At 37.3% G+C, this 20,178-nt stretch overlaps 2 protein-coding genes across 4 annotated transcripts; both read left to right on the forward strand.

Moving 5' to 3' along the window:
• The first annotated feature begins 218 nt into the window (after positions 1-218).
• On the forward strand, positions 219-10,676 carry LOC139138460 (thioredoxin-like). 3 transcript variants are annotated; one of them, XM_070706848.1, is made up of 5 exons: positions 219-301; positions 943-1,047; positions 8,985-9,044; positions 9,207-9,272; positions 10,303-10,676. In XM_070706848.1, exons 1-5 carry the CDS (start codon positions 221-223, stop codon positions 10,375-10,377), a joined length of 387 nt encoding a protein of 128 aa, XP_070562949.1. In that variant the 5' UTR covers positions 219-220; the 3' UTR covers positions 10,378-10,676. The 3 variants fall into 3 exon arrangements, 2 of the variants coding, with proteins under 2 accessions (XP_070562949.1, XP_070562948.1); XM_070706847.1 differs by lacking the exons at positions 8,985-9,044; positions 9,207-9,272; positions 10,303-10,676 and adding exons at positions 1,438-1,497; positions 1,682-1,747; positions 2,963-3,327; XR_011553615.1 differs by lacking the exons at positions 219-301; positions 943-1,047 and adding exons at positions 7,431-7,540; positions 8,513-8,617.
• Positions 10,677-15,155: 4,479 nt separating this feature from the next.
• Positions 15,156-18,399, forward strand: LOC139138462 (thioredoxin-1-like). Its single transcript, XM_070706849.1, has 5 exons — positions 15,156-15,266; positions 16,207-16,311; positions 16,706-16,765; positions 16,931-16,996; positions 18,042-18,399. The coding sequence occupies exons 1-5, from the start codon at positions 15,240-15,242 to the stop codon at positions 18,114-18,116; spliced, it is 333 nt and encodes a 110-aa protein (XP_070562950.1). The 5' UTR covers positions 15,156-15,239; the 3' UTR covers positions 18,117-18,399.
• The last annotated feature ends 1,779 nt before the right edge of the window (positions 18,400-20,178 follow it).

Here is a 20,178-nt window from a genome sequence, read left to right on the forward strand (position 1 = left end):
TAAAACGGTTTGGCTTTTATAAATAGTATATTTTAAAAATTTCTATTCTGCTCTTGGTGTGTTGATTATTCCATTATCCAGCTTTGTTTCCTCTTCTCTCCGGGCCCATTAACTACAAAAGTGCATAATTAAATTACGAAAAATAAAAACTTTGAAACTTAGTTACATTTCGGTCACGTGACAGATGCCAAACTATAATAAAGTAAAATGATCGAGGAGCATGTTATTCATAAGTCCGACTCTACAGCGAGACTCAGAGAACGAAACAAACAAGATGTCAGTAAGAACAATCTACGAACAAGTAAGTTTCGCAACGTTAGGTTTCGCATGAAGATTTTCTGAAAGATTTTACAAAGATACTCCAAATGTTAAAAAAAATCGGAGATGAGATAAAATCTTTGTATGCAAAATGTGAACTTCGGCAAAACCTGGTACCGTTGTGATCAAGAGCTTGCATTTGACGGACGTTGTTGTGTGAACATCGTGGGTGTAATTTTTCAGGCAATCAACGTTTTCAACTACTTTTCTGGTCCGCTGCTTGTGATGACTGTTTTTTTAAACCTGTATAGTAAACACAATTTCATTACCTTCTTTTACGTGAAAAATTGAAACTGTAATTTTCTGAATAGGAACTAAGAAATTCGCATTTCAAAATGTTGTACATCATGAATGCCGGAATTGTTTCGATTGCAAAATTTGAGCAGCAATTTCATACAAACTTTCTGTTTCGAGGCACTAAGTACCATTATAAGCACTGCCTCTTTTAGCCAGACGCATCCAGGGCATACAATATCGATACAGTGTATTTTAAATACATTGAATCAGAGTTTAAACCTGCAATGGGCAGCACTTTTTCGTTTACTTCCCATTAGAACCTCATACGAGAAATGGCTCATACATACACACTTTAAAGTCTTTAATGTCACTCTATTCTGCCAAAAGGCTGAGCTCAATGATATCAAGAACAACATCGGTGATCGAGTCTTGGTGATGATGATTTCAGCATGGTGGCACGAACGTTCTGAAGATTTTATTCCAACTTACAAGGTATCATGGGTTTAACTATTTCTTCAGAATACAACATTATTTTCTCTTTCTCTTTAAATGTCTTATGTTGTGTATCGCTAGTCATTGTTCCGACATTACATGTAAGGGGCTGCCTTTTCGACAATAAAAGTTACTTTGGTTTGCGCCAACTTTGCTGCGAGTCTGCTCAAACCTTTTTCACTGTTTGACAACTATACTCCTTGCAACCACAGGCACACAGTTTGAACTTTGCTTTCTGTGTACAAAAATAAGTAATTCGCAAAGCATATTGTTTAAAAATCATGAATTTGTCTTTATTCTATCTATTCTAATGATTTTATGATATAGACTACAATGATGCCTGATGGATTCTTATTCTTATTTTTGTGTGTGTGTGTGTGTGTTTCGCAGGCTTTGGCGCGCGAATTCCGTGCGCTGAATTTCATCAAGACGGACATTGCAGCATCTCCGGTGAGTTTCTTTGCTTCCTACACTGGTTTTAGTGTGAAGCATTGCAATGTGACCCGTCAGATGCAGTCAGATGCAACCTTTTCAATCTCTATATCATGGATCGGTAACCGAATTATTGTCGTTAAGCCTTGAAAAATACTGACGTAATTTTCAGATTTTCACTTGGATTGTTATTTCTTTGCAGGGTATCGCCGCAAATTACGAAATAAATCAGCTGCCATCCTTCCTGTTCTTCAGAAACTCAAATGAGGTAATATATGAAAAAATTGCTTTGGATCTTACTATGTAGAGTCGGTTTTAAGATCTAATGCTTCAGTTAAGGTAGAACGCGCCTCGGGGACACAAATTTTGGACTATCAAACTTTTGCAATTCTCTTCTGGTCTACCATTTGTGGGGATTCATTTGAAAGCTCTTGGTGTAAGAAAACTTTTCATAGGCTTAGTTTTTCTAAATTCGAAAATTTTAGTTTTTCTCCATATAGTTAACACAGGGATTGCGGCCATTTTAATTTTAAATATCGGTAAATCTTGAGTTATTTGTCTCCCTTGTACCAACATTTGCACGGTGACCCCTGATTTTTATTGTCAATTTTGAAAGAGAATGGTTGAAAGATTGATCAAGTAAATTTTGAGCAAACGTTTAAGTTTTTCACTTTCGAGACACTAACTACCTTAAAGTCACTTATTTCAAATCTAAACTGACAGTCAAAATCTTACCTACCTACAGCGTATCTATATAGTGTGCGTGTCGCTATGTTGTAGTTATATGATATCCCTCCTTTCAGTAGAATACCCTCCGTCGAGGTTATAGTGTTCCGGTCGTCTGTAGCCATTTAACGTGCGCATAGATAATGACAATCAAAAATAAAACGTCTAGAGATTAGAGCAATGCTTGCAGAATCGACAAATGAGTTACAACAAAGAATAGAAAAAACGTTCTATCCGAATACTTCCGCCCATTTCCATTTTGTCGGTGCCTTAAGCATTTGCTCACACTGTCCTCAATGAAACTTTCAACTGTCTTCTTACTAAATCAAGAATATATATCAGGAGGTCACCGTGCAAATTTTTGCCATAGGGAATATAATAAAAGTAATAACTTTTACCGATGTATTAAATTAAAATATGGCTTCCATTAGTGTGTCAACTCTACGGGAAAAATAAAATTTTCGATTTTCTTAAAGCTATGACAAAAACATATTTTTACACCAAGAAAATTGAAATAAACCACCAAGTTACAGATCAAAAAAAGAATTGTAAATATTTCAGAACCCGAATATCTGTTCCCCAGGCACATTGTACCTTAAGCCAAAGCAACTGGAGAGGACCCTCCAAAGTTTAATTTTGTTCAACGTAACATATACCTTAGCTCTGTATATTTACATGTAAAACGAAAGTGGTTAGAATTGCTAGAAAATGAGTAATTCTTGGCAGTTGTAATACATTTTCCTTTTCTTTCATTTAGATGCGAGGAAACCGAATCGAGGGTCTTGACGAGAAGACCCTCAGATGTACGCTTGAACGTTTGGACAAACTGTAAAAGCCGTGGTCAGTGATGTCCCATAATATCGATTGATGACAACGATGTACCAGAATGCTCAATTATAAAATGTTGGAACCAATATTCAGCTATATTATTTGACTCTGTGACCGATGTCGTATTCTTACATATGCATCCTGCTATCATTTCTGCTAGTTTATGAAAGCAACTTTTTTGTTAGAGACGATGAAAACAACTTTATTTCCTACTTAGAATATGAAACAGTGTACATTTTATCTTGTGAGACCACAATGCTGATTTCTTCAATAAAATAGCGCGTAAAACTGTAATGTTTTGTCGTTTGTAATTTCTTTACGACTGCAATAACTGCTCTTTGGCTGCATACCGTACTGCTTCACCAATGATCATTTTTAACTTGTGCAAAACTTAGCCAAATTTAACTATACTGGTACTATGTAGTACCATGTCAGTCAAACCACTTCAGACATTAACGCAAGTTTCACCTTGTCTAGAGGCAACTGGCACTATTTTAGAATTAGGAGAATCGCAGGATATCACGGTGAAAGAATCACGTGGGATGGGTTATTGGTGTGTTAGAAGGAAATCTGAAAATCGTTTCCATTGATTAGTAATAGTAAATGATAGCATTTCGTGTCCTACATTGTAAAACACTAATACAGTATGAAAAGCTATCCAGTTCCCGGGATAACTATAAATAACAAGTGACGGTTATAGAACAATGCACTTGCCTTAGGGTAGTATGCGCCCCGAAAGTGAAAGACTTATGCTTTTGCTCAAACTTTCCCGAACAAAACTTTCAACCATTCTCTTGACAAACCAACAACTCAAAATCGGGGCCACCATGCAAAGTTTGGAAGCAGCGAAACAAATTACCAAACATTTTGCGATATTTTGAAATTCAAAATGACCATCAATCTTGTGTTAACTCTAATGGGGGAAAATTAAATTTCGGATTTTCGAAAAATTGAGACGGTCAAAGTTTTTCTTTCTCCAGGAGCTTTAAAATGAGCCCCCACAAGTGGTAGATTAGAAAATAGACATCAAATCAGGTCCAATAATCTTTATCATTCAGGGTAACTATGAAATTTACCAGGTCCAAGGAATATATCGAAAATGACAAAGGCAATGGGGTCATCTTGAACCACGAAATAGTGGTGGCACCAGGTGTCCGGAATGGGTAAGCGTACTCTGCCAGCTAGCTGCAACCGTCAAGATTGACCCAAAGCGACAAATCCATTGTTATTCGGTGAATTCACCAAATTACTTTTTGGAGTCAAAATTTGGTATGCTGTCACACATCATTCGAGAAACAGACAGGTCATATTTTGATACAACATCTCCGTATCTACCATAGAACTTCTTAAATGATTTCACTAATCTACTTTCTGAGAATCCTTGCCTCACTAACTTTTGAGCTAATAGGCTGTGTCTAACTCGAAAGTCTTCATATGAATTGCATGCTCTACTGTATCTAAGGAGTTGTGAAATATACACACCATAAGCTGGAGATGATGGTATATTGCTTGGAAAAAAGGGAAAGTTTATGATTTCAAAATTGAAATCGTCTCTTTTGTCATACAGCTTACTAGTATATAGTGTATTTTGTCTAATTTCAAAAAATGCGTCTAGGTATGATGCCGAGTCCACACTTTCAGTTGTTTCTTTTATTTCTAAATCATCTGGGTAGATGTGGTGTAGATAATTGGATATACCAGAATTGTTTAAACTGATGAGATCATCAATATATCTGTGGGTGTTGTTAAATCGCTTGACAATCCTTTTACACCCAGATTTCTGAAGTGATTGCATGAACTCTGCTTCATACGAATACAAAAATAAGTCTGTAAGAAGTGGGGCTCAGTTTGTGCCCATTGGAATGCCTATGGTTTGCCATAAAAGAAAAGAAAAGAATTGTAGAAATTTGAGAGTCCGACTATCTGCCCCGCCCGAGGCGAGTTCTACCTTAACCCGCTCGTCTACTCACCATGTCAGACGCATTGAGAGCTTTTCACTTCTTGGCATTTGAAGCCCGTTAGACTAATAAATCAAGTCGTACGAAAGTAGTTTTGATCATAATGATTACAAGTGAGCAGACAGTTTTATCGAACCATTTTGCAAGTTGTGACATCATTTTTATGATTGACACTGCCATTCGTGGGACGCGCGTGCAAGCCAAGTTGAAAAGCTGAGTAATGGATATCAATGTAGAATTAATCTCATTAGCTACAGAGGCCTAAGAATCTTGAAAGCGACATGAACTGGTCAAAATCGAGTGGTATACCATTACTGGGTGTGATTTATCGCTATTATATCATAACAGTATATTGAAATTCTGGCGTTGAACATCAAAAACGGATTTTTGCTCAAGCCGAGTGTTAGCGCGTATGCCAGCCGTGGTATATCGCGAATATACCACGGTTCTTTTCGCGTCTCGACCAATCAGATCGCTGTATTTGCGCCATCAATATAGTGGTACGATATAATTAGCGTTTTTGTTCTTGTATCGACTGTCGTTTCTTGTTCGACCAATATTGTTCATACTACGAGCGGCATCGTTTGGGAAAAGTATAGTTAAAGTTTAAATGCCAGCAATGTAGTTCATGTTCCAAATTTGCAGCCATGGTGACAAGAATAAAGATGAATATTTTAATTTGGTTTGAACGTCGAAGAATGATCAATGGAAACACATAACACATAACACATAACAGACCTGAAATGATATCAAAAGTTGTAGTTGTTACACTAGCTGCATTTAAACTTTTCTGGAAATGGGAGGAGATGTGTAACATAATTTTGTACGGAGGGAAACGTTAACGGTTATACACCTCTTATTTTTAACAGCCTAAAGGTATTTATTTTTGTTTACGAGTTAACTTTGTGGCTTTGATCATTACCATGTTTGCAGACCGTATGGTCACTCAGTTGATCTGCAACATGTTGATAAAGACAGATTTTCAGTGGTAAAACGTCATAAATACAAAAACACATGTAATTTGCCCGCCCCCCCCCAATAAATGCGTTTTATTCACCTGTTTTGAGTTCATATAACATGTACTTTTCTTGAACATTCTGGTGTTGTTCTGATGAAAGTATTACTTGTGCTGATCACATATTCAATGCTGCTATCAGACATGTGGCACTTTATCAAAGCTGCAACTCGAGAAAGTGTACGATTGACCTATTTTTCGACTCTGAGCAGTAAGAACAAGACAATGAGAAAGGAACTGCATTGCGTTTACTCTATAGGTCAGTGCAATTAGAATCTGAGACAAAGACAGGTTACAGGGGTCAACAAAAGTATACACCAGGCTCATTTTCGTCAAATGGGGACCCGTGGCCCTAAGATTGACGGGAAACGAACCCCTCTTAAAATGTTCTTTGTGCGTCTGCGATAACAAAAAGTACTGGCTGTTTTCTCTTCCTATCAACTCTTCTATTTGCCCTCCTGTCTGTGTATCATTATGTATAATACTTATCGATGTACCTGTCCGCGAATGACAACGTGACAGGCATCTGAAATCGACCTCTCTCTCTCTCTCTCTCTCTCTCTCTCTCTCTCTCTCTCTCTCTCTCTCTCTCTCTCTCTCTCTCTCTCTCTCTCTCTCTCTCTCTCTCTCTTATACACACAGATGAAAAAAGCATAATGTAACCCACATCTTCCATGTCTTATAAAACACAAAACAACACACTACAACATAGAACAGCATTGTACTGCAACCCAGCACAACACAACACAACACAACACAACACAACATGGCACAACACAACACAACACGACACAACATAAAACACAACACAATGCATATCACGCAGGACGGTAACCCTACTCTTGCCACCTGTTGGGGAAAGGCTTCAGGATAAGGTAGGGATTGTGTACTGTGGGTAAATTTCAAGGATAAATATGTATAAACGTGCGTAGTCTCGGTAAATACAGTTTTCGTTATGTCATGAACAGCTTAGAGATCCTGATAAAATTTTCCAGATCACATGAATTGAGCGTTCTTTTAAAATGAAACTGCCTAAAGCTTCGAAGTCAATCCCGAATGTGCAGGGTACAGCAAAAGGTTGACACCGACTACAGCAACGACCATATACAATATCGATAACAGCCCCTAGGTCTTAAGTTAGTTAAACGTACACAGATTACATAATGCAATAAAAACTTCTCATAAAAAGCAGTTTAAGCACTGAGCGACGCTTGATAAAAAATGGGACAATAAACCGGATACAAACCGGAATGAACACCGAATAACAGGATAAAAAACACACTAAATGGGGAGCAATAAAACCGTGTGTGTTTATCCAACTATCCAGCTTTTTTGTGTTGCTTCTCTTGAAGTGAACAAAGCATTACTAAAAAATTAACATTTTGAGACCTGGTAGCATTCACTTCACGTGACAGATACCAAAAGTATATAAATTAAGACAACCGAGGAACACTTATCATTCCAACGTTCAATTCCACAGCGAGATTCAGAAAACTAAACAAGCAAGATGTCCGTGAGAACAATCTACGAGCAGGTATGTTTCTTCAATTTACGTTTAGCATGCAGATTTCTGTAAGATTTTACAAAGTAAAAAGACTATGGTTGCTTAAAACGCGGAGAGGAAAGCTTTGTATCGATGACAAATTGCGAACTCGCAAAAACTTAATTTTGGTCCCCCAAAAAGATCGTTTCTGGTCACCGCGCGCGTCATTTCAAATCTGCGCGTCGTGGCTTTTTTTTTGGGGGGGGAGGGGGGTTTACATACTCATCAGTACAGCTATCCTTGATATCCCTGTTTGCACGTCAGAAAATGCTAAAAAGAAAGTATTATGCAGCCAGTAAAAAAGACATAACTGTTGCATCGATAGTGCCAAACCAGCATTGTTAGGATTAAAATAAAAAGAGAAGAAATGAAAAAAAGAAAAAAAGAAAAAGAACCCAAAAAACAAAACGCGTCGCTGCATCACTTTTACTGAATGTCAAGGACCAGAAACATTTTTGGAGGCGATATATATTGTTATTTACTTTTGAAGGTGGAATAGCTCAGTATCACTTTCTCACACACGTCCTTTCACCTGCTTTTCTGATCTGTTGCTTGTATTGACTCATTTCGCGTACTGTACAGCAAATGCAACTTTCGCAAATCGTGTTTGTGTGAAATTTCAAAAATCCACTTCTCTGAATAGAATTAACAAACGGTATACCTGTCATTCGCAATTTAAAATATCTGTAAAGGAATATCAGAATGATCCGAGTTTCATCGACGAAAGGGTGAACAGCAGTTTAATACTTTCTATTTCGAGGTACTGAGTACTATAAACACTACTTGAACTTTTTTCGCCTAATGTATCCAGGGCATGTACTGTGCGGGGATATCGTATTAAGTCCATGCTATCAGAGTTTAAACATGGGCAACATTTTCCGTTTACTTCTCAATCAGTGCCTCATGTGAAAAATTCCTCGTACACACTTTAAACTCTTCCATGTCTCTCTCTTCTGCCAAAAGGCTGAGCTCAATGATATCAAGAACAACATCGGTGATCGAGTCTTGGTCTTGATGATTGCTGCATAGTGGCACGAACGCTCCGAGGATTTTATTCCAACTTATAAGGTAATATGGAGTGATCTGCTAATACAACAATTAATGATCTCTAAATTTCAGAATGTCTTTTTAATCATGTCATACATCCCTGATCATTTTTCCGATATTTATGTAAGGGTCTGCTTTTTTGAAATTAAAATCAATATTTGTGCCAATTTTGCAGCTCAGATGCTGTTCATTCCGTGACAACGTATGTTCCTGGCAACCGTAGCCATATCGTTTGAAATTTGGTCAACTGTATTTTCACGCCGTTCATTGCTTCGAATAATGAAACTGTGCCTTAGTTCTGTTCCTATTTTAATGATCAAGTTATAACATGGATTTAAATGCATGTTGGATTCTTACTCCTATTTTCGCGCTTTTTTGTGTTTTATAGGCTTTTGCGCGCGAATTCCGTGCGCTGAATTTCATCAAGACGGACATTGCAGCAGCTCCGGTGAGTTTCTTTGCTTCTACACTGGCTTTAATGTGAAGGCATTGCAGTGCGACTTGTCCGTCAGATGCCACCTTTTCGATCTCAATATCATTGTCAGCGTATTTTGAATGTCTTCCGTAATTTTCAGATTTTGACCATGCTTTTATTTTTTTAAATTTGCAGGGCATTGCCTCAAATTACGAAATAAATCAGATACCTTCCTTCCTGTTCTTCAGAAACGCAAATGAGGTAATATATGAAAAAAAAATGATTTCGGTAAAAAGAATTACGTGATTCTTACAATGAAGTCTGTCTTTTCATATTATGCTTCATCGAAGATCACTTTAATCAAATCTAATCCGTCCAAAATATTACCTATTGTTCGTTATAGCTCAGCATATGTCAGTATACTGCTTTTAGAAAAGACAAAGAAGTTAAAACAAAGAAGGGAAAAACCTACAAGAATACTTCCTTTTCCATTTTGTCAGCCTTTTTTTAAGATAGAACGCGCCTCGGGACAGATACTCAGACTCTCAAACTTTTACAATTTTTTTCTGATCTACCACTTGTGGGGGTTCATTTTAAAGCTCTTGGATTAAGAAAACTTTTTACCGGCTTAGTTTTTCGAAAATCGAAAATTTCAATTTTTACTCCATAGATTTAACACAGGGACGGCGGCCATTCTGAATTTTAAATATTAGTAAATCTTCGGTATTTGTTTCTCTAGTACCAAAATTTGCACGGTGACCCCGATTTTTATTCTTGATTTAGTGAGACAATGGCTGAAAGTTTCATTGAGGAAAGTTTTAGCAAAAGTTTAAGTTTTTCACTTTCGAGGCCCATACTACCTTTGGCCGAAACATCAAGAAAATTAGTTGTGTTTAACCGGACCGGCTGAGAATACGTTGGGAAGTAGTTTTCGGGTTGGCGGGCGTTTCGGTTGGCGGCGGAAAGGGGAGAGGGAAATGGAACTTGATTGCTATGTTTGTCGCTTTGAAAAACAATGTGGGTGGGCTTGGACTTGGGTTCTGTCGCTACGGAGGTTTGCCGCTTTTGAAACGGAAGCCAATGTAGTTCTAAAAAAGCCAGCAGGAAACTTTTATGCATGTTGAGTGGAAAGAGGGAATGCAGTATCTCCCGGTTTCTTTAAAATTTTAATTTGTTCAACATACCTTAGCTCTTATTATATTTAAATGTAAAACAAAGATAATTAGAATTTTCTAGAAAGTGGGCAATTCTTTGGTATTGATTAATACTCTCCTGTTGTTCTTTGATTTAGATGAAAGGAGAACGAATAGAGGGTTTGGACGAAGTGGCCCTCAGAGCTACCCTGGAACGTTTGGACAAACTGTAAGCGGTGGATAGTGATGAGCGGTAACACCAAATGATGATATCGACCAATGGGATTACTCATTGATACCGAAAACTTTATCTTTATTCCTTTGCTAAGTGCATCTTTGTTGCATTCTTGCACATGACTCTTTCTTTCAAATTGAATTTATTTCCCCTTCTTCATAATAACAACTTTGATTGAGAATTACAAAAGCAAATCGCTAAACTTTTGTTTTTACTTTGAATGATCGAAAGCGTACCTTTTAATCTTGAATGAAAACAACACTGGTTTCTGAAATAAAGTCGTTCTTAATATCTGGATATTTTGTCATTGGTAATTCATTTGTTGATTGTTAGCCACTCAACAACTTTTCTGTTTCTGTCTGCATCTCTATACTTCTCTGCCGACGGTTTTTTCTTTCGTTTAACCACGAGTTAAACAATTTAACCCTTTGAGCGCCGTAATTTTTCCCACCAAATTTAACAATTTTATGAATTTTTCTGTAATTGTTTCATAATTTTTGACCAAATGGACATCGCATTTCATTGGCTACACTTTTTTTTCTCAAAATTTCGGCAAAAATCTGAGAAAAATTGACCGGGTTTATTTTATAAAGGTGACAAAAATAGACTTTGGCACTCAAAGCGTTAAGCTGAATTTAATGTAATCCGACAACAATAATAATCTACCATGTTGTCCAAAGAATTTGTCAGGCCACAGTATTGAATTTTGTAATCTGTGTTGAGGTACAATCGATGAACCTGGCATAAATAGTGGTTAACAACACCAGGATGAATATTTACAATGTTCGTGTAAACCGAACTGAGTTTGAAATGTGTTTTTTTTGTTTATTTACTTCGGAATATTGTGCGTCCAAGCATTTCATTTTTTTCTTACTGGTAAAAGATTTTTAGGATTCAACACTTATGAAAGTCACTCGTCGAAGAGTTATTGGAGATATGTTCGAATACCGTGAAATCACATGGTATTGATGTGAAAGCGTCTTGCAGGTCTTAGATTTGAGAATTTACGGAATAATAGGAATATGAAACCCCGAAAGTTATTTGAGTGTTGGAGATCAGGGAATGGAAAACATTTTGGTTCCTGCTTCATAAAGAATTAGCATATTTTCTGGTACACTGTTTGGATGATAATGTTAAAGGGGAAGTTACAGGACCGTGGGCGGACAATAAGCGGATTACTAATGGCGAAGGCATTTGCATACTCTGGACGGGAGTTTCTGAATTCTCATAACATGGCTTTGACCGTATGATAAGTTTGAATAATCATGATGGGCACTTTCGTGACATATGCAAAGAGGGGTCAAATGGTCATACAGGGAAAACATTTCGAAACACATGCGTTCTCCGACAGAAAAGGAACATATTTTCAGTTTCTTTTCGACTTAAATTTAGTGGCTATATATTCACAGACATCGTATGCGAGATTCACTGACAATGAACGCCTGAAACATGGCAAAATTATGGGCTTCTTCTGGAACCAAACAGAGCACGTCCGATCAGTAACGTGGGTTTTTACATTTGTATACATCTACGATAATCCGGCTTTTATAGGGGAAGTTCCTGTTTGAAAGTAAAAAGATAATCGTATCCATTTATGCTTAAAGCTCAATTAAAAGCGTTCTAATCGCTCAAGCGCTAAGGTTCAATAAAAGAGTGAATTGATCTGTTTTCGAAATTCGTTACAATAACCGACAGGGGGAAAGTAATTTCTCTGTATGTGGTTTTTAGATCATCTCATTAACATTTGCCTGAAATAAAAAATGCATTTGGGAGCTTTTATAAAACTACTAAGATGAATAGTTTAATTTTACATGATGTGTCCCCTACCCATGTCGCGTCGGGTTATGCTCAACTTTACTCCATCCCATTCTCAACCTACAAAATAAGTTATTATGGTTTATCACTTTTTTAGATTTCCGTACTCATAATCGTATATTTTTCAACTCGCAATACATCTCGGTATTATTTGGACAGAGTATATTTAACTCGAAACTTCTGCTCAAGTCGATTCTAACCAAATTTTGCTAAAACGTGCAGTAATTTTGTCAGCAGTTGTAATTTCAAATTTGATAAAATGAGAGCTTACGCTAAGGGGCGACGAATCATGAAAGTAAAGTATGATTTCGGCAATTTCTCATGTTAGGGTAATATACAATATAAAAACGATTTTTGGTTCGAATGGCATATGTCATTGGATTTTTCTCTGATGTGAAAACATGTCGCTTCATCTAGCTAGCGTAAATAAAAGTAGGACAGAGAATTCAGTTTCGCTCAAATTAGCTTTCGTTTTCGTCAAGTCAGGTTATTTCATGATGGTTACAAACACTACTATACTGTACATGTCCGGTCCCGCTTTGAGGTCAATAGATCCGACATGCAGTAATCGGTGGCGAACAAATAGGATAGCTTCAAGTGGCAAATTTTAGAGATCAAATACACATTTGGAAGTGCTACAAGTACGATGAGCCACGATACGACAAACATAAAAGTGCAAGTGGAATGTCGGATAAGGCTATTATTTGGATGATGATGATGATGATGATGATGATGATGATGATGATGGTGATGGTGATGGTGATGGTGATGATGGGAGGAGAAGAAAGGAGATGGTCAGATGAATTTTAAGGTCAAAACTAAAGACAGAAAGATAACATTATTGTTATGTTATGGCTTTTATGACTCGACATTTATCATGAAAATTATCAAAATGAGTACAAATTTAATGTGCGCTCAACTTTTTTAGTTGCTGGCCACTTTCATAAGATATATAGCACACTACTGTGTGCGACGTTACCTATAAAAAGTGTCACTTTTATCCTCTTAAAGAGTGTTTTCCTGTTTTCAAAAGCTGTTTAACGTGAATCTTTGCACGTTTCATCTTTCTTTAACGACATCATAATAGTAACCGTTTGGTTATTTCGGTCCTTGGGAAATTTTCTGATGTATTTTACTTATCATTTACCGTCACCTGCAAATTTACCCATCACGTGCTCGTTTCGGTAGAAAACGAAAGAGAAAATATCGTGACCCAAAAACATACTTTCTCTGCTCTTCAAGTTTCCAATGTAAACGTCGTCTGAAGTAAAGATTGACACTGCAGTTTGTTCCTGGCAGATTTTTAATCTTTAATCAGTGGAGCATACATGTAGCCGTTTCGTATGCTCAAGGTGATGGTTTCATACATGGGCATCCAAGTGTTCAAACACGACGATGAATGTTTTGGTCGCCACGCAGGAGAAGTGATGAGTCGTAATTTTTTTTTCTTATAGAGAATTCCTGTAATCCTCTGTTAAGGAAGGGAACATTTATCCGAAGCCTCCAATTTTCAAATGAACGTAATTCAAAACAATGGACAATAGCGAACCTATCATTAACGTATAAAATTCATCGTCGACACAGTGATCATCGAAGGTACAGGCCCGAAAGTTTCTTCGGGACTTTTCTCAAGAATTGCATTTCTAAGTTTTTGTCGCTAAATTTCTACACAATACCTCGGTGAAATTCAAGCTTGTTTCTTAATTGAAATCAATGGATTCGTTGATAAATAGGAAGTTAATCAATAAGACTTCATAGTTTGGCAGTTACGAGTTGGTATCTCGAAACCACATAACCGATACATTTTATGTTACATTTACGCACTTTACCAGTAATATGCTGACCCCTTCCCTCTCGGCCCCGTGGTACGAGTAATATTTGCATTCAGTGATTGCATACGAAATGCACAAGGGCACACTCAAAACATGTAACCTGCATGTATTCGGAGTGAATGAAACTGGACTATGTGAAAGCTTGCTATCGACTTCAGGACTCCGATGGATTGTCAAAGCAATACAGGACGAAGGTGCACATACGACACAAAATATCCAAACATCACGCTATCATCATCATCATCATCATCATCATCATCATCATCATCATCATCATCATCATCATCATCATCGTCGTCGTCGTCGTCGGCGTCGTCATCACCACCATCACCACCACCACCATCATCATCATCATTATCATCATCATCGTCACCATCCTCCTCCTCCTCCTCCTCCTCCTCCTCCACCTTATCATCATCATCATCATCATCAAAAGCAACAACAACAACAACAGCAACAACAACAACAACAACAACAACAACAACAACAAAATCATCACTGACGTCGTCGTCATCTTTCTCTTCATCTTCAACAATTTTATGACTTGCATGAGCCATTTTCAATGTGAACCATGACGCAAAATACAGCCTGCCCAAAAGAACAACGTGGCTAGTGTATAAAGGAATGGTAATTCCCGAACAGGAGAAAGCTAAATTGAAAACAACAATGCTCACAAGTGTTGTTTGCTATTTTATCATGGAGTATTTTCTGATATTAGTGGGTAATCTGAAATGTCCATAATCGTAATGTCATAGGTAGAACAAGACCCTGCTCCTGTATTGGGCAAAACGAAAACAGATGATATATTGTAAAGCTTATTATATTACCATGCCCTGTCCATCGCATTTTAGTTGGTCGAGCTGATCCATGTGACCGACCACAAATACGCAATAATGGTTCGTTTATGTGCCCGTGAATATTATCGGAAACATCGTAACTTTTCAGCTAAAACGTAAATTATAAGGTTTACAAAGATCTTAATCAATCACAAAATTAAAACGGAAAACTTGTGGGCCAAGTTTAGACACTTTTTTGAAAAAAATCTCCGGATTTGAAAACTTTTACAGCGCGCGCACTACTCACTGACAAGTTCCGGGGCCACGTAGTCGTTCGCGTGACAGATACCAAAAGTATATAAATTAAGACAACCGAGGAACACGTATCATTCCAATGTTCAATTCAACAGCGAGATCCAGAAAACTAGACAAGCAAGATGTCCGTGAGAACAATCTACGAGCAGGTATGTTTCTTCAATTTACGTTTAGCATACATATTTATGTAAGATTTTACAAAGTAAAATGACTATGGTTGCTTAAAAACGCGGAGAGGAAAGCTTTTTATCAATGACAAAATTTGAACTTCGCGAAAACTTAATTTTGGTGTTGTCATAATTACGGGCTGGTCACCGCGCTCGTCATTTCAAAATATGCGCGTCATGGCTTTTTCGCGGAGGGGCGGGGGTTCATACTCATCAGTAGAATTATCCTTGATATCCCTGTTTGCATGTCCGAAAATGCTAAAAAGAAAGTATTATGCAGCCAGTGAAAAAGACAATAACTATTGCATCGATAGTGCCAAACCAGAGAAGAAATGAAAAAAAGAAAAAAGTAATTAGAAAAAAAAAACGCGTCGCTGCATCACTTTTACTGAATGTCAAGGACCAGAAACATTTTTGGAGGCCATATATATTGTTATTTACTTTTGAAGGTGGAATAGCTTAGTATCACTTTCTCGCACACACGTCCTTTCACCTGCTTTTCTGATCTGTTGCTTGTATTGACTCATTTCGCGTACTGTACAGCAAATGCAACTTTCGCAAATCGTGTTTGTGTGAAATTTCAAAAATCCACTTCTCTGAATAGAATTAACGAACGGTATAGCGATCATTCGCATTTTAAAATATTTGCAAAGGAATGCCAGAATGATCTAAAGTTTCATCGACGAAGTGTGAACAGCAGTCTAATACTTTCTATTTCGAGGTACTGAGTACTGTAAGCACTACTAGAACTTTCTTCGCCAAATATATCCAGGGCATGTACTTTGCGGAGGTTTTGTATTAAGTCCATGCTATCAGAGTTTAAACATGGGCAACATTTTCCCGTTGATTCCTTCAGTGCCTCATGTGAGAAATTCCTCGTACACACTTTAAACTCTTCCATGTCTCTCTCTTCTGCCAAAAGGCTGAGCTCAATGACATCAAGAACAACATCGGTGATCGAGTCTTGGTCCTGATGATTGCCGCATGGTGGCACGAACGCTCCGAGGATTTTATTCCAACTTATAAGGTAATATGGAGTGATCTGCTAATACAAACAATCAGAGATCTCTAAATTGCAGGATGTCTTTTTAATCATGTCATACATCCCTAATCATTGTTCCGATATTGCATGTAAGAGTTCTGCTTTTTTGAAATTAAAAGTTATTATTTGTGCCAATTTTGCAGCTCAGATGCTGTTCATTCCGTGACTACGTATATTCCTGGCAACCGCCGTAGCCATATCGTTTGACCTTTGGTCAACTGTATTGTCACGTCGTACATTGCTTCAAATCATGAAATGTGTCTTAGTTCTGTTTCCTATTTTAATGATCAAGTTACAACATGGGTTTTAATGCATGTTGGTTTCTTACTCCTATATTTCTTACTCCTATACTAATGTCGCGCTTTTTTGTTTTTTACAGGCTTTTGCGCGCGAATTCCGTGCGCTGAATTTCATCAAGACGGACATTGCAGCAGCTCCGGTGAGTTTCTTTGCTTTCTACACTGTCCTTAGTGTGAAGGCATTGCAGTGCGACTTGTCAGTCAGATGCCGCCTTTTCGATCTCAATATCATTGTCAGCGTATTTTGAATGTCTTACCAGTAATTTTCAGATTTTCACCATGCTTTTATTTTTTTTAATTTGCAGGGCATTGCCTCAAATTACGAAATAAATCAGATACCTTCCTTCCTGTTCTTCAGAAACGCAAATGAGGTAATATATGAAAACAATTGATTTCGCGCAGAAAAGATTTACGTGGATCTTACAATGAAGAGTCTGTCTTTTCATGTTATGCTTCGTCGAAGATCACTTTAATCAAATCTAATCCGTCCAAAATGTTACCTATTGTTCCAAGTCTATAGCTCAGCATGTGTCGGTATACTGCTTGTACAAAAGACAAATAAGTTACAACAAAGAAAAGAAAACCTACAAGAATACTTCCTTTTTCATTTTATCTGCCTTTCTGCTAGAACGCGCCTCGGGGACAGATATACAGACTCTCAAACTTTTACAATTCTTTTCTGATCTACCACTTGTGGGGGTTCATTTTAAAGCTCTTGGATTAAGAAAACTTTTTACCGGCTTAGTTTTTCGAAAATCGAAAATTTCAATTTTTACTCCATAGATTTAACACAGGGACGGCGGCCATTCTGAATTTTAAATATTAGTAAATCTTTGGTATTTGTTTCTCTAGTACCAAAATTTGCCCGGTGACCCCCGATTTTTATGCTTGATTTAGTGAGAGAATGGCTGAAAGTTCATTGAGGAAAGTTTGAGCAAAAGTTTAAGTCTTTCCTTTTTCGAGGCGCATACTACCTTAAGCCGAAACATCAAGAAAATTAATTGTGTTTAACCGGACCGGCTGAGAATATGTTGGAAAGTAGTTGTCGGGTCGGCGGGCGTTTCGGTTGGCGGCGGAAAGAGGAGAGGGAAAAGGTACTTCATTACTGTGTTTGTCGCGTTGAAAACGAAATGTGAGTGGGCTTGGACTTGGGTTCTGTCGCTTGCGGACGTTGGCCGCTTTTGAAACGGAAGCCTATGTAGTTGTAAAAAAGCCAGCAGGAAACTTTAATGCATGTTGAGTGGAAAGAGCGAATCAAAGCAGTAGCGAGTATCTCCGGTTTCCATTAAAATTTGTATTTGTTAAACATACCTTAGCTCTTATTATATTTAAATGTAAAACAAACGTTATTAAAAATTCTAGAAAGTGGGCAATTCTTTGGCGTTGATTAATACTCTCCTTTTGTTCTTTATTTAGATGAAAGGAGAACGAATAGAGGGATTGGATGAAGCAGCCCTCAGAGCTACCCTGGAACGTTTGGACAAACTGTAAGCGGTGGATAGTGATGAGCGGTAACACCAAATGATGACATCGACCAATGGATTACTCATTCATACTGAAACTTTTAGCTTTATTCCTTTGCTAAGTGCATCTTTGATGCATTCTTGCACATGACTCTTTCTTTCAAATTGAATTTATTTCTCGTTGTTCATGATAACAACTTTGAGCAAATCGCTAAACTTTTGTTTTCTGCTTTGAATAATGGAAAGCGTACATTTTAATCTTGAACGACCACAACACTGGTTCTGAAATAAAGTTTCTCTTAATATCTGGATATTTTGTCAATAAGTAATTCATTTGTAGATTGTTAGCCACTCAACAACTTTTCTGTTTCTGTCTGCATCTCTATACTTCTTTCGCTTTCGGAACTACTATACTTAACCATAAATTAAACAATTTAACCCTTTGAGCGCCGTAATTTTCCCGCCAAAATTTTAGTGCAATATTTTACCAATTTTTATGCATTTTTCTGTAATTTCTTCACAATCTTTGACCAAATGGACACCGCATTTCATTGGCTACACTTTTTTTCTCAAAATTTCGGCAAAAATCTGAGAAAAAATGACTTGGGTTTATTTTATAAGGGACAAAATATAGTCTTTGGCGCTCAAAGCGTTAAGCTGAATTTAATGTAGTCCGACAATAATTAAATCTACAATCATGTTGTCCAAAAAATTTCCCAGGCCGCAGTATCGAATTTTACAATCTGTTTTAAGGTACAATCGATGACTCTGGTATAAATAGTGGTTAACAAGTCACCAAGATGCCTATTTACAATGTTCGTGTAAACCGAACTGAGTTTCAAGTGTGTTTTTGTTATTTATTTACTATAGAATATTGTGTGTCCAAGCTTTTCATTTTTTCTGAATGGTAAAAGATTTTGAGGATTCAACATTTATGTAAGTCACTCGTCGAAGAGTTATTGGATATCTGTTCGAATCCCGTGAAATCACATGGTATCGATGTAAAAGCGTCTTGTGGGTCTTGGATTTGAGAATTTACGGAATAACAGGAATATGAAACCCCGAAAGTTATTTGAGTGTTGGAGATCAGGGAATGGAAAACATTTTGGTTCCTGCTTCACAAAGAATCAGCATATTTTCTGGTACACTGTTTGGATGATAATGTTAAAGGGGAAGCTACAGGACCGTGGGCGGACAATAAGGGGATTACTAATGGCGAAGGCATTTGCATACTCTGGGCTGGAGTTTTTGAATTCTCATAACATGGCTTTGACCGTATGATAAATTTGAATAATCATGATGGGCACTTTCGTGACATATGCAAAGAGGGGTCAAATGGTCGTACAGGGAAAAGATTTTGAAACACATGCGTTCTCCGACAAATAGGAACATTTTTTCAGTTTCTTTTCGACTTAAATTTAGTGGCTATATATTCACAGACATCGTATGCGAGATTCAATGACAATGAACGCCTGAAACATGGCAAAATTATGGGCTTCTGGAACCAAAACAGAGCACGTCCGATCAGTAACGTGGGTTTTTACATTTGTATACATCTACGATAATCCGGCTTTTATAGGGGAAGTTCCTGTTTAAAGTAAAAAGATAATCGTATCCATTATGCTTAAAGCTCAATTAAAAGCGATCTAATCGCTCAAGCGCTAAGGTTCACTAAAAGAGTGAATTGATCTGTTTTCGAAATTCGTTACAATAACAGACAGGGGAAAGGAATTTCTCTGTATGTGGTTTTTAGATCATCTCATTAATATTTGCCTGAAATCAAAAATGCATTTGGGAGCTTTTATAAAATCAGGATGAATAGTTTAATTTTACATGATGAGTCAACCTACCCATGTCGCGTCGGGTTATGCTCAACTTTACTCCATCCAATTCTCAACCTACAAAATAAATTATTACGGTTTATCACTTTTTCAGATTTCCGTACTCATAATCGTATATTTTTCAACTCACAATAGATCTCGGTATTATTTGGCAGAGTATATTTAACTCGAAACTTCTGCTCAAGTCGATTCTAACCAAATTTTGCTAAAACGTGCAGTAATTTTGTCAGCAGTTGTAATTTCAAATTT

Source organism: Ptychodera flava, chromosome 8, assembly GCF_041260155.1.
Source record: "Ptychodera flava strain L36383 chromosome 8, AS_Pfla_20210202, whole genome shotgun sequence".
Classification (NCBI taxonomy): domain Eukaryota; kingdom Metazoa; phylum Hemichordata; class Enteropneusta; family Ptychoderidae; genus Ptychodera; species Ptychodera flava.